The following is a 12,016-nucleotide window of genomic DNA, read 5'->3' as shown; positions in this document are numbered from 1 at the left end:
GGGGCCGCCTGCAGCTGCAGCTGCGCTGCCCGGGCAAAAGCAGAGGAAGACACCCAGTGGCGGGGACGGGGACAGAGGCAGGAACGGCCCAGAGAGCCAGGCTGGAGTTATTCCCGCTCAGCATTCGACACACTTCAGAAATTAAAGTCACCCGGTTGGTCTCCCTGTCTCCGCCCGAGACGGCAGGTTACACCAGTCCCTGAGGTGGGCCTGGTCACGTGAGCAGTATACAGTAATGCTTGTGCACTCAGGACCTGGGTTCGAATCCCGGGTCCAGCCCTTAGGTGAGTGGATGGACTTCACTGGGCCTGTTTTCAGACCTGCACATTGGAGATGATAAGAGTCATATCCTGTATCATGGGGGCGCTGTGAGAATGAAAAGTAACGCATGTATGGAGCCTTGCACGTGAGATTTCTGCACTTGTTATTCCTCGACCGAACTGCGCTGTCAAAGAGGTAATGTGCATCCCGCACTGATTTAACGGAGTGCTCAGGAACTCTTCCCGCCTGTTATCATCATTGGCATAACTCCCCTCCCAGGCACTGTCCTGAGGATCTGGGGCTGGCACCTGCAAGGGGTGGAGCTATTGAGGGCGTTTCATTGGCCACCTTCTGTAAGGCCCCTCGCACCATGGCCACAGCTGACTGGCCAAGGCACAGGACATGGCCAAGGGCAGCTCATCTCTTGGCAGCTGAGTAGACTGTGTGGTTTGTGGACTGATGATCACGTTGGGCCAGGTAGGAGCAAAGGCCAGCGGCAGAGAGGAGAAAGAGACAGCTGAGAACAACAGAGAGGAAAGAGATGCAAGGTTCTGGAGAGACGGAAACAGATGAGAGAGGGGGAGGAGGCCTCGATCCCGGCTTTTGGGTGAATTCTCAGTAGTCGAGGCTGAACCGTGTCTCCTGACCTTGAGCCTATGCGATGAGTCCTGCCAAGAAGCAGAACACGCATGCACACATGTGCACGTGTGCCGCCCAGCACCTGCCGTGCACCCTATGGACATTCGTGCACGCGCTCCTTTTTACTTTTTCTTTACAATGCCCCGCCCACACCTGCACAGCGTCCAGTGTGACTCCCCAAGGAGACTAATTTTGTTGAGTGAGTGCAGAAACGAAGAGAAGCAGAAACGACTGGTTCTGGACAACTGAATTTTTGGAGAGGGCAGGGAGAGCGGGGCGCTGGCTCGCTGTGGGAGAAAAGATACAGGTGCGCAGGGATCTTACGGGGAATTGCATAAAGCGGTTCACCTGTGTGTACGGCCTTTGCACCGCAGTGAAGCCACATCGCTTGCCATCTCTCGGTTTCGCTCCTCTCCACGCCAGCAGCCTTGTCGGAGGGATTGCCCCTCGTGGCTGGTGAGACAGTGGCCGGCAGCTCCTAGGGCTGCATCACTCTTGAACCACAGCCCACAGGAGGAGTCCTAGTTAGTGTCTGGGTGTGGGTTCCCCCAGAGGAGACCCTGAGACGAGGATCTGAGTACGCGTGTTTATTGGGAAGTGGGCGAGGGCAGAGACTGAAGCCAATGGCGGATGGCTTAGCTCTGTGGGCATCCGGAGCCTCGTCTCCCAGGGAGCTGCGAGAGACAGGGCAGAGGAGGTGCTGAAAGACGAGTGTGGGAACAACATTCCGGGACATGGGAACAGCACGTACAAAGGCCCTGCATGGTGGGAGAGCGTGGCATGGTCAAAGGACTGAAATTGGGCAGATTAGGTCTGTGGTAGAATGAGTAAAAGTGGACTGTGGCACAAGACTGGGTGGGAGAGGAGGGCCTGGAGCCGGGTCACACGGAGCCGGGTCTCACAGAGCCTTGTCGGCCCCAGGACAGGAGCTCGGTCTTATCTGCACGGGAAGGGGGCCACTGAAGGTTTGTGAACAGGACGATGATACGGTCTCGGCTCATCTGTTTGCAAAGGTCACTCTGGCTGTGCAGGGAGAGCAGGCTGAGACTGGGGCAGAGGGCAGGCTGTAGGACATGGCAGCTCTTGCTCAGTCAGTGTCAAGGGCAGAGAAGCGGGACCATCTGGGAAGGCTTTGCAGTGGGGATTGTAACCCAAGAGAAAGCTAGACAGACAGGAATGAAGGAAGAGGTTGTATCTCCCACTCCAAGCTTCCTCCTCCCGGATAAAGGGGACACTTGTGTTTTTCCTTCTGCTGCCTCAGGAACTAGACAGAGATGGCCATTCATCCACGATTGCCTTCCCAGACACCTACAAATAGGATCGCACATCAGTGACAGCGAACCATCGGCAGTTCTGAGTGCAAATAAATCAATAACGTGGTAAAATTGGGCATAAATAAATCTGGCTGAGCCTCACGAATTTTCTCCCAGGGCCCGACAATGTCAGCAATTGCAAGCCTGATCCCTACCGGCCTCTGAAAGACAATATCACAGGACACACGGGGGCGGGGGGCAGAAAAACGTCCCTGGCTGTATTTCTGTGAGCAAACGGGCACATTTGCCTCTTGGGTGAGCAGGGCAAGTGTCGGCCATGCCGGTCAGAAGGTGATTAGGAGGAAGAGTCGCTCTGCCAGCTCTTTACTGGTGACCAGTCTCGGGAAGGGCAGGAGCCCACACCTTGTGAAGCGTGTTTGTGTTTGTCAAATACCGTAGGTTTATGTCCAGCTAAGCATTGCCTGCCGGCCACATCTGCACAGTAGCACACCTTGGGGTTCTGTTCATCTCAGGCCCAGTAGAGTCCTTCCTCTGGGTCACACCCTCCCTCTCTGCCCCATCACAGCAGCAGTCCCCTCCGGGGAGGTGAAGACACTGAGCTCAGAAACGGTTTCATTTCATTTCTCCCTCCTCGCTTTGCCCATCCAGCGTCCGTTCTCTGACTCTGCAGTAAGAGCACCCTGATTTTTCTTGAGGATCTCGACTCAGGCAATAAGGTTCAGGTAGCACCAGCCTCCCATCTGAGTCCCCGGGTAGACTTGGGATTTGGTTTGTCACTGAATTATACCACCATCATGGCCACCCCACCTCCTTCGTGGTTAGGGGTTCAGGGTGGGCACATGACCTGCATCGGTACCATCGGATAGCCCCATGACTTGGGCTGGATTCATGCAATGGTAGGACGGAGGTCATGGGAGCCAGTCTGAGAAGGGCACCAGGGCAGAGGAAGCAAGCCAAGAGTTAGAGAAGGCCTGGATCTTGCAACGTCATTTGAGCCCCTGGATACAGCCATACCTGGAGCTCACCCTCATTAGGGGTGGGTTTCTGACACCACCAAACCAAAGCATTCTCACCATCACAGGGAGGCTGAGCAATGTGAGGATGAGGACCGGGTATCCTGACTTCTCTTACCCTGGACTGTGGTCCAGTTGACTGCATCCAACTGCTCAATCACACTTGACTGGCTGATCTGTGTGGCTGTACAGTCTGCTGAAAGGTGGATATTTTAAAAATAAAAGCATCTGATCACAGCAGTGGTTTGTCTTACTGAATCACGGAGTCATGGAAGGGCCCCCGGAGAGCCCATCACTGAGTGGTTTTCAAAGATTGGTTTGCAACTCCTTGTTTCAAATGCAGTCTCCAGCAGAGCTCTTAGGTATGAGAAATAAAAATTGTGTCTTTCCGTACAAGTATATTTTATCTTTTAAGTTAAAAGTCTTTAACATTTACTTTTTATAATCAGTAAAGACCCAAATTTTGATGTGTTTCCAAGGCATACAAATTGGTCATACATGAAATCAGTAGAGAAAAAAAAAAAATCAATGAGACTGAAAGCTGTTTCTTTTTTTTTTTTAAGATTTTATTTATTTATTTTTAGAGAGGGAAGGGAGGGAGAAAGAGAAAGAGAGAGAGAAACATCAATGTGCAGTTGCTGGGGGCTATGGCCTGCAACCCAGGCATGTGCCCTGACTGGGAATCGAACCTGCGATGCTTTGGTTCGCAGCCTGCGCTCAATCCACTGAGCTACGCCAGCCAGGGCAGAAAGCTGTTTCTTTAAAAAGATCAATAAAATCAATAAGCCTCTAGACAGGCTAAGAAAAATGACTAACTGGTAATTACTAATATCAAATGAAAAAGAAGACAGCACTATAGATCCCATGGACATTAAAGAATAATAAAGGGACACTATGAACATTTCTATGCCCACAAATTTGATAACCTCAGTGAAATGAACCAATTCCTTGAAAGGTACAACTAGCCAAATTCGCACAAGAAGAAATAGACAGACCTATATCTATTAAAGGTACTGGATCAATAATGAACAAATTTTCAAAACAGAAAGCACCAGGCCAGATGGGGTCATGGGCAAAATCTACCAAATATTTACAGAACTATGCCAAATATAATATTATACATCAACTGTAATTGAAAAATTAAAAAAAAATTTTTTCAAAAAAGTTACAACAATTTTCTACAACCTCTTTCAGAGAATGGAAGCTGAGGAAATACTTTCTAACTCATTCTATGAGGCCAACATTACCCCAATTGAAAACAACTAGACAACAACATTACAAGATAAGAAAACTACAAATGAATATTTCTCTTGAATATAGACATAAAAATCCTCAACAAGATACAGCACATAGAATCTAGTACAGTATAAAAGAATTATACACTGTGAGGAAATGGGATTTATCCCAGGCATGCAAAGCCGGCTCAACATTGAACCTCAACTAAGGTAACCCATCACATCAACAGGCTAAAGAAGAAAAACTATGCAATCATGTCAATAAATGCAGAAAAAGCATTTGACAAAATCCAACACTCATTCATAATTTAAAAATATCTCTCAATAAACTAGAAATAGGAACTTCCTCATCTTGATTAATATATCTGCAAAAATACCTATAGCTCACATACTTAATGGTGAGAAACCAGATGTTTTCCCTCCAGGAGCAAGTACAAGGCAAGGACGTCCCATCTCAACCCCCACTTTTGGAAACCATACTTGAAGTTCTAGACAATGCAATAAGACAAGGAAAGGAAATACATGTAAGAAGGAAGAAACTGTCTTTGTTCACAGAAAAAATCTGAAAGGATCAACAGAAAAACTTGGAACTAATAAATGATTACAGCAAGGTTGCAGAATACAAGGATAATACACAAAACCCCTTCGTTTTCCTATATACTAGCAATGAATGAGTACAGCGGATTCCCATCAACCTAGAAGGTTCTGCTTCTAGGGCATCTGACCTAAGACTCATCCTCGAGGTCAGTATGGCTTCCTCAGGGGGCCTTGCCTAACCCCCCAAGGTGGCTCACGGTCCTACTGTAACAGCACCCTCCTGTTTTTCTTCATAACAATTAGTACAACTGTCATTCAATAATTATCTGTGCAGCTACCTGTTTAACGTGTGTCTCTCTCATCAGATGGCACACTCCGCAGGGAGACGACCATGATACTTTGCTCCCACTGGGTTCTAGCACCTGGCACAGTGCCTGGCCCGATAGTGGGCACTCGGCAAAGCTGGATGAAGGAAGGGAGGCGGGGAGGGAGGTCCTCGTGTTTCCCCTCTATCAGAGGGAGGACTTCAGGTTCATCTTTGTCGTGGCAGAATTTGAGTCCCAGTGGCTTTTGGGGTTGTCAGCAGTGGACGCTGCAGCTGGGCTCACTGTCCCCCAGCAAGCAGCTCCAAAGCCACCAGGGCAGAGGCGGCCCAAGCCTCCACATGGGCAGCTGCCACCTGCTGCTGCTCTCCTGTTCACTCAGAGGCAGCTCAGCCATGACCGCAAGCAACCCTGGAAGCTGCGCTGTCAGCAGCCTGTCACAGCGAATCACCTCGAGCCACTGCATCTCCAAAGAGCTGTCCAGTGAACCAGCCTTGGCCCTGTGAGGGCCTCTCCCAGACCTGGTGCCTGGCTGGCTAGTCTGTACTGGCCAAACTGGGGCACCTGGCACAGCCTCTGGGAACCTAGGCTCAGGAAATGCCACCTCCCCTACTTCCCCTGGGGACCAAGGGGAGGGTGCCCCCAGCATACCCAGGAAAATGGGCCCTTTTGTACCCTCTTTCTGTTCTTTCACACTTGGGCAAGAAGAAGGCTTTTCGCTCCTCACTTCCCTGACCCTTGTGCCCAACACACAGGCTGCGCAGGGCTGGGCCTGCCCAGCGCCCAGAGGGGAAGCCTGAGGTTCAGACGGGCAAGAGAGGAAGTAAGTAGCCCAAGCACAGCTGGACTTGGGGCTGCCTCGCCCAGGCTCCCTGCTGCGTGAGGGGCTCTGAGGGGCTCTGAGGACCACAGAGGGGCACAGGTGAGCATCTGGGAAGCCCCGGGTGCTCATGGCTTTTTGGTCTGTCTGGATCACGGGCACTGCTCCCCATAAGACTCTTCCATCTGTCGGCCATGAGGGGATACCTGTCAAGGGTCCCCACTGGCCCTTTCAGAACTGCCCCAACCCAGAGAGGCCACACTGTACCCCAGGGTCAGGGGTCCAGCACATCAGCTGTGTCCCAGAGGTCTCTCTCCACTGGGGCACTGATGTCTGAAGTCCCAGCTGAGGTGGGGCCCTGGCCAGCCCCTGCCTCTCCCGAGGCCTGGGCCTGAGAGAGCTGGACAGAGGCCATTTCCTAGGAATGCCACACCCCCCAGTGGCCAGCCTTCCTCAGTGCCTCCCTCCTCCTCCTCCTCCTCTGACTCTTCTGGAGGCCACCAGTCCCCAACCATAAAGACCCTCCAGAGAGGAGGAATCGTCATGACAAAACAGTACCTAATATTCATTCATTCATTCATTCATTCATCCAACAAGTATTTCTGGAGGGACTGTGCTGAGCCCATCCTGGCTGGAGGCTGCCCACAGTTCCTTGCACGTGGGCCTCTCCAACATGGCAACTTGCATCATCAAAGCACTCCAGCCAAGAAAGCAAGAGGGTTGCCCAGCAATGCAGAAGTCACACTCTTGCATAGCTGATCACAAAAGTGACATCTCATCACCCTTGCCACATTCTGTTGATGAGAAGCGAGTCTCTAGGCAGCCCCTGCTCAGGTGGAAGACACAAATACCAGCAGGCAGGAGTCTTTTGGGGTCATTTTAGAGTCTGCCTGACACAGCATGGCTCAGTTCAACTGGCATCTTCTGGTGCCTTTTATGTGCCAGGCGCTGTCCTGGGGCTGGGAATAAAAAAATTAGGTGAGTTAGGGTTTCTGTCTCCTGGGAACTTTTTCTGAAGTATCTTCTGCTTTGGGCGGTTACTCGTTTTTCCCAGCTGTGGACACCGGGGGAGCGGTATAGGACCCCTGCGGAGGGGAGGAGGGAAATCACTCGCTCCGTGGGGTGAGAGTGTTAACCAGACCCTCTTCCAACATGCCAGAGCTGTCAGAGGGGCGGAAAAGACACACAGAGAGAGTAGGCTAGCTCTGAGGGGTGTCAGCACGGTAGTGGCCACTGTGCTGGGTGCTGTGGACACCAAGGGAACCAGACCAGACCCTGCCCTGGGTGAGCTGACTGCACACCTGGGAACAGACAGGTAAACTCGTGGGTTCAGCCTGGAGCCAGGCATGCCACCACGGGGGCCAGACCCACCAGGGAGCTGGCACTGCAGTCCTCCTTAAGCAACAGGAGTTACAGCCAGTGGCTGAAACCAAGGTTTGCCCTGTACTTGGAGGCCTTTACATGTCATCACATTAGTTTGTGAGGGGTGTATGTGTGTGTGTGTGTGTTTAAGATTAGAATCCCTCAGTTTTCGATGTGATGAGTTTGCTGGATCTGGCGTCCAGTACGGGGCTCGGTGTTAAATATTGTGCAAGAGAAACAGAGAGAGAAGGCAGGAGTCAGTGAGGGAGGAGGGGCGATGAAAAGGGAGAAAAGGGGAAGCGCGAGGAAAGAGGAAAGAGAGAAGGGGTAAACAGAAAAAGAGAGAAGAAAGAGATGAAGCGAGGGAGAGAAAGAGACCGTCAGGAAAGGCTGGAAAGAGGAAGGGACGAGAGACAGAAAGGGGACAGGGGAAGAGAGCAAGGCAGTGAGGAAATAGGGAAGAGAGAAGTGGAAGAGAGGAGGGAGATAAGAAAAGAGGGGTTCAGAGCGTGGGCCACGCCCCTGCCACGCCCCCGGCTCTAGCCCCGCCCCCGGCCCGCAGCCTGAAGTTCCACCTCCAGCCGCCAGGGGCCGCTACGCGCAGTTGGCCGCGCCCCGCGTGCCCGCCGAGCCCTCTCTCCCGCCTCGGCGCCGGCCGCTCGCTGACCCGCCGCCTCGCTCGGGCTCCGGCCGCGTCTCGCTCGCCGTCTTCTCGTGAGGGGCCTCGCGCCGCTCGGCGCTCGCCGCCCCCCTGCCTCGCGGCGCGGGGTCTCGCGGGCCCCGCTCCCGCCCTCCGCTCGCCTGGCCCGGACCGGAAGCGGCGCCGCACGGCCTGGGCCTGGCGCGGGGGGCGGGCACCGGGGCCCGGTCGGACATGGGCAAGAAGCACAAGAAGCACAAGTCGGACAAACACCTCTACGAGGGTGAGGAGTGGGCCGCGGTGGGGGCGGCCCGCCCGCGGCCGCCCGGGGGGGGCTTTTCGCGCCTTCGGCACCCCCTCGAGCGCCCGAGGCGGGCCGGGGCCGCGCCTCCCACGGGCAGGCCCGGACCCGCGAAGGGGGCGCGACCGCCGGGCCCGGCGCGGACCCCGGCGACACCCGGGACCCCTGGCCCCGGCAGGTGTTGTAGGGAGGTGTGGGACGGCCCCGAGAGGCCCCGGGAGGCTCCGAGAGGCCCGGCGGCGATCGGGGCACCCACTCGGCGAGCGCCCGTCATTCAACAGGTGCTTCGGGGGCGCCCGCTGCGTGCCCGGCGCCGCCGGGGCTCCCTCCGCCTCCCCTCCCCGCCCGGCGGCCGCGGCGCCGCGGACGCCACCCCACGGGCGCCTCCTCTAATCCAGCCCCTCTCCCTTTCTTTAAAGAGTACGTGGAGAAGCCCCTGAAGCTGGTCCTCAAAGTGGGAGGGAACGAAGTCACCGAGCTCTCCACCGGCAGCTCGGGGCACGACTCGAGCCTCTTCGAAGACAAGAACGATCATGACAAACACAAGGACCGAAAGCGGAAAAAGAGAAAGAAAGGCGAGAAGCAGGTTCCCGGGGAAGAGAAGGGGAGAAAGCGCCGGCGCGTGAAGGTAAATGCGGCTGGACGGCTTCTGCTTCTCACAGGTGGCCCCTCTCCGGGCTCCCGCCTCCGGCTGCCCGGCTCACCTCCTTCCCTCGGGCCCGCGTGCCGCCCGAGCGCCCGGAGAGGCCGCCGGGTTTTGAGCAGGCGCGGGGCTGAGTGGAAACGTGAATCACCTGGGCGTCCCGGCAGTTTGTTTAATTATACTCGGAGACACCTGGAGACACCTGGGCGCAATCAGCCCGCCCTGATCGCCAGGAGCTGCTTCTGAGCTCCGGTTCCAGCTGCGAGAGCCTCAGGTTCCAGGATTGTGAAATACTCATTTAAAAAGTGCAGGGGACTGCCCTGGCGGGCTGACCCTGTTGGTTGGAGTGTGGGCCCCATACGATAAGGTTGCAGGTTCGATCCCCAGTCAGGCACATGTAGGAATCGACCAGTGAATGCATCAATAAGTGGGACAACAAGTCGATGTTTCTCTCTCTCTCTCTCTCTCTCTCCTCTCTCTCCCTCTCTCTCCTTCCCTCTCTCTCTCCTCTCCTCTCTCTCCTCTCTTCCCCTCCCTCCCCCTTCCTTCCTTCCTCCTGCACGCTCGCTTTCTCTAAAGTCAGTAAATTTTAAAAAATAAAGTGAATGGGATCTATAAAGGTTGACATTTTGCTCCAAAACAAATGCTGTGATGCCAAATGTTTAACAGGCAACTTCCAGCTTTTAAAACAAAGTTTGAGTCATTGAAGAGGAAAATTGGATTGAGACCTTTAAGGGATATGACACCAATAATAAAAATAAGCATTTTTTTGACCACTGACAGTTAATAGACAGAAAGTAAGTAGCTGCCTCCTTGGTTCGTAAGCTGGGCAAGACGTAATAATTAACCATGTATCCGGGGATGACCGCATGCGTACCCGGAACTCTCCTGGACCCCAGCCCGACCCTGTTGCTAAGGGCCTCACCAGGCCCACTGCTGTATCTGGAAGATAGATTCCCGTGGGTTCGTTTTACAGCTTCTCTTCTGTTCGGATTCCCAACAGAAGCGCTCGTTCCGAGGGACTGAACACGTGGGGAGTCATTAATCTCGGTCTCTCTGTGCAGCTTCTTGAATCTGCTCCTCTCTGCTCAGTTCCGTTGCCTTTCCCCAGACTGTGGCAGTGTATTGAACTACCTGTGTTTCCCTTTCTTAAATCATCAAGTCCATATATGCATGTGCTTTTTTAACAAGAATTTCTGGTGATACGGAAATGAACAAAATGGGGGAGGGAGTTTTCCTCACCCCAAACCCTCATGCAGCCTCTCTCTCCGGAGGTAACTAGTTTGTTTGTTTGTTTAATTATTTTTATTAGTCGTATAGTAATTTGTGACCATAGTTTTTAAAAGAGTATTGCATGGCTTCTGACACAAAGGCGTTCTCCTGCTCCATCCTGGAGATTTACTTCCCAAACGTTTTAGTTTTCCCTTTGTACATCCCTCTCCATTTCTAAACGTTGTTTCGCATTGCCACTTACTGATGCCTCTACTTGCGTCCTTTACCGACGCCACGTTGCAGACGATGCGGATTTAAATAAACGTTCTCACACTGCTTCACGCCCCCCCAGTGTGGGTGCAGCACACTCGGCAGTGGGGCCAGCGTTTGGTGTCAGTGTGTAGTTAATGCTCACGGAGGTGAGCAGCACGCACACACGCAGATCTGAAGACTGAAGACCCGCCCAATGGCAGTTCCACTCCCAGTCAGGCACCCCCCGTGTCCCAGGCCCTCGTCCTCGCAGCCCTCCGCCCTGCCCGCTCGGGCCCAGACCAGGGTGTCCCAGGCCTGCGGGACCCACGTCTTCCTCCCAATTCGTTCCCTGGTTCTGGGCGGTCTCACCTCAGGCAGCTTCCTAAGAAGGCGTTTGTGGGAGGTGGATTTTTACAGGGTCTCACGGGGTGAAAACCTTGATCCCACCTTCGTATAGTGTCCTCACGTAGGTTGATGGCTCGACTCGGCATGGAATTCCGCCTGAAGACTGTGTTCTCCCAGGACCGTGCAACCATTGCCGAGTTGTCCTCTGGCTTCCAGATTCGCTGCTGAGAAGTCCGTTGCTGTCGTGACTCTTAGTGCGTTGTGTGTGACCAGTGTCCGCTCTCTCGAAGTCCTCGGGAGCCTCCCCTTTGTCTCCAGTGCTGTGTTTCACAAGAAACGGTCTTGCTTTCAGTTCTGAGGTGTGCGCACGAGGTGTGCCTGAGCTCACTCCCTTCACTCTGCGCTCGCTCCCCTCTCTGGCACCCCCGCCGTCCTCAGTGCGGGACTCCGGGCTCGTCCTCCTCCTCTCCTCCTTCCTCTCTCTCTCTCTGTGCTTCCTTCCAGGAGAGGGCCTGATCGTTATCTTCTGGTTCTGCCCCTGAATTTTATTTCAGATCTCGCTTTAAGAAATCTTCTTGTCCTCTGATTGTCCTTGTTTTAGTAGCATCTTGTTTTTTCTTCCTTTGAAGTTTTCTTTTGCTCTCTGTAGTATCTTTATTCCCCCTGAAGTTCTTTAATGGATTTGGTCTCTTATGTCAACATCACCCATTAGTTATCTGTTGGGCCTTTATAGCCTGTTAGCACGTAAACGTGTAGCACAGAAAGGCTGGTTAAGTGCTCTGTGCCTGCACAAAGTTTCGTCAGTGGGTGGACTTCACTGTAGAGTCGCCGAACAGAGACCTGATCGTTTGGAGGGGACCCCCCGACTGTCTGCCCCCACAGGGTACTTCGTCTGGGCTTTTCAGTGGCCACAGAGAAGAGCCGCTCAGCCCTCAGTCCAGCCCCTCCCTCCACTTCCGACCGGGGCCCAGACCCGGAGGCTCTGGTGCCTTGCGTCTCCCCGTGCTGAGCTTCTTCAGGGTTCTGGGGTGCGCACTTGCCTCACAGGAGTCACCTCTTCATGCAGGAGGGAGCTTGCTGTCTCTGACCTGCTTGCCTTGCGTGTCCCCAGTGTGTTGGCATCTTTCATCCGCTGTTGTCCCTTCTGCCATCTTCTTGT

At 53.8% G+C, this 12,016-nt stretch overlaps 1 protein-coding gene across 2 annotated transcripts in view; it reads left to right on the top strand.

Annotated features, from left to right (window-relative positions):
* The first annotated feature begins 8,110 nt into the window (after nt 1–8,110).
* The window catches only part of BRD7 (bromodomain containing 7), a 30,832-nt gene continuing 26,926 nt past the window's right edge, over nt 8,111–12,016 (top strand). Inside the window, exons 1-2 of one of the 2 annotated variants that reach the window (XM_036013518.1) lie at nt 8,111–8,387; nt 8,825–9,033. In XM_036013518.1, the coding sequence (XP_035869411.1) occupies nt 8,339–8,387; nt 8,825–9,033 (258 nt within the window). In that variant the 5' untranslated portion in view covers nt 8,111–8,338. The remainder of the gene's footprint in view (nt 8,388–8,824; nt 9,034–12,016) is intronic. The other variant, XM_028501760.2, reaches the window with a different exon arrangement.

The sequence above is a fragment of the Phyllostomus discolor genome, chromosome 12, assembly GCF_004126475.2.
Source record: "Phyllostomus discolor isolate MPI-MPIP mPhyDis1 chromosome 12, mPhyDis1.pri.v3, whole genome shotgun sequence".
NCBI classification, from domain to species: Eukaryota; Metazoa; Chordata; class Mammalia; order Chiroptera; family Phyllostomidae; genus Phyllostomus; species Phyllostomus discolor.
Note: the sequence above shows the minus strand (reverse complement) of the source record. Positions and strands in the feature narration are given on the sequence as shown.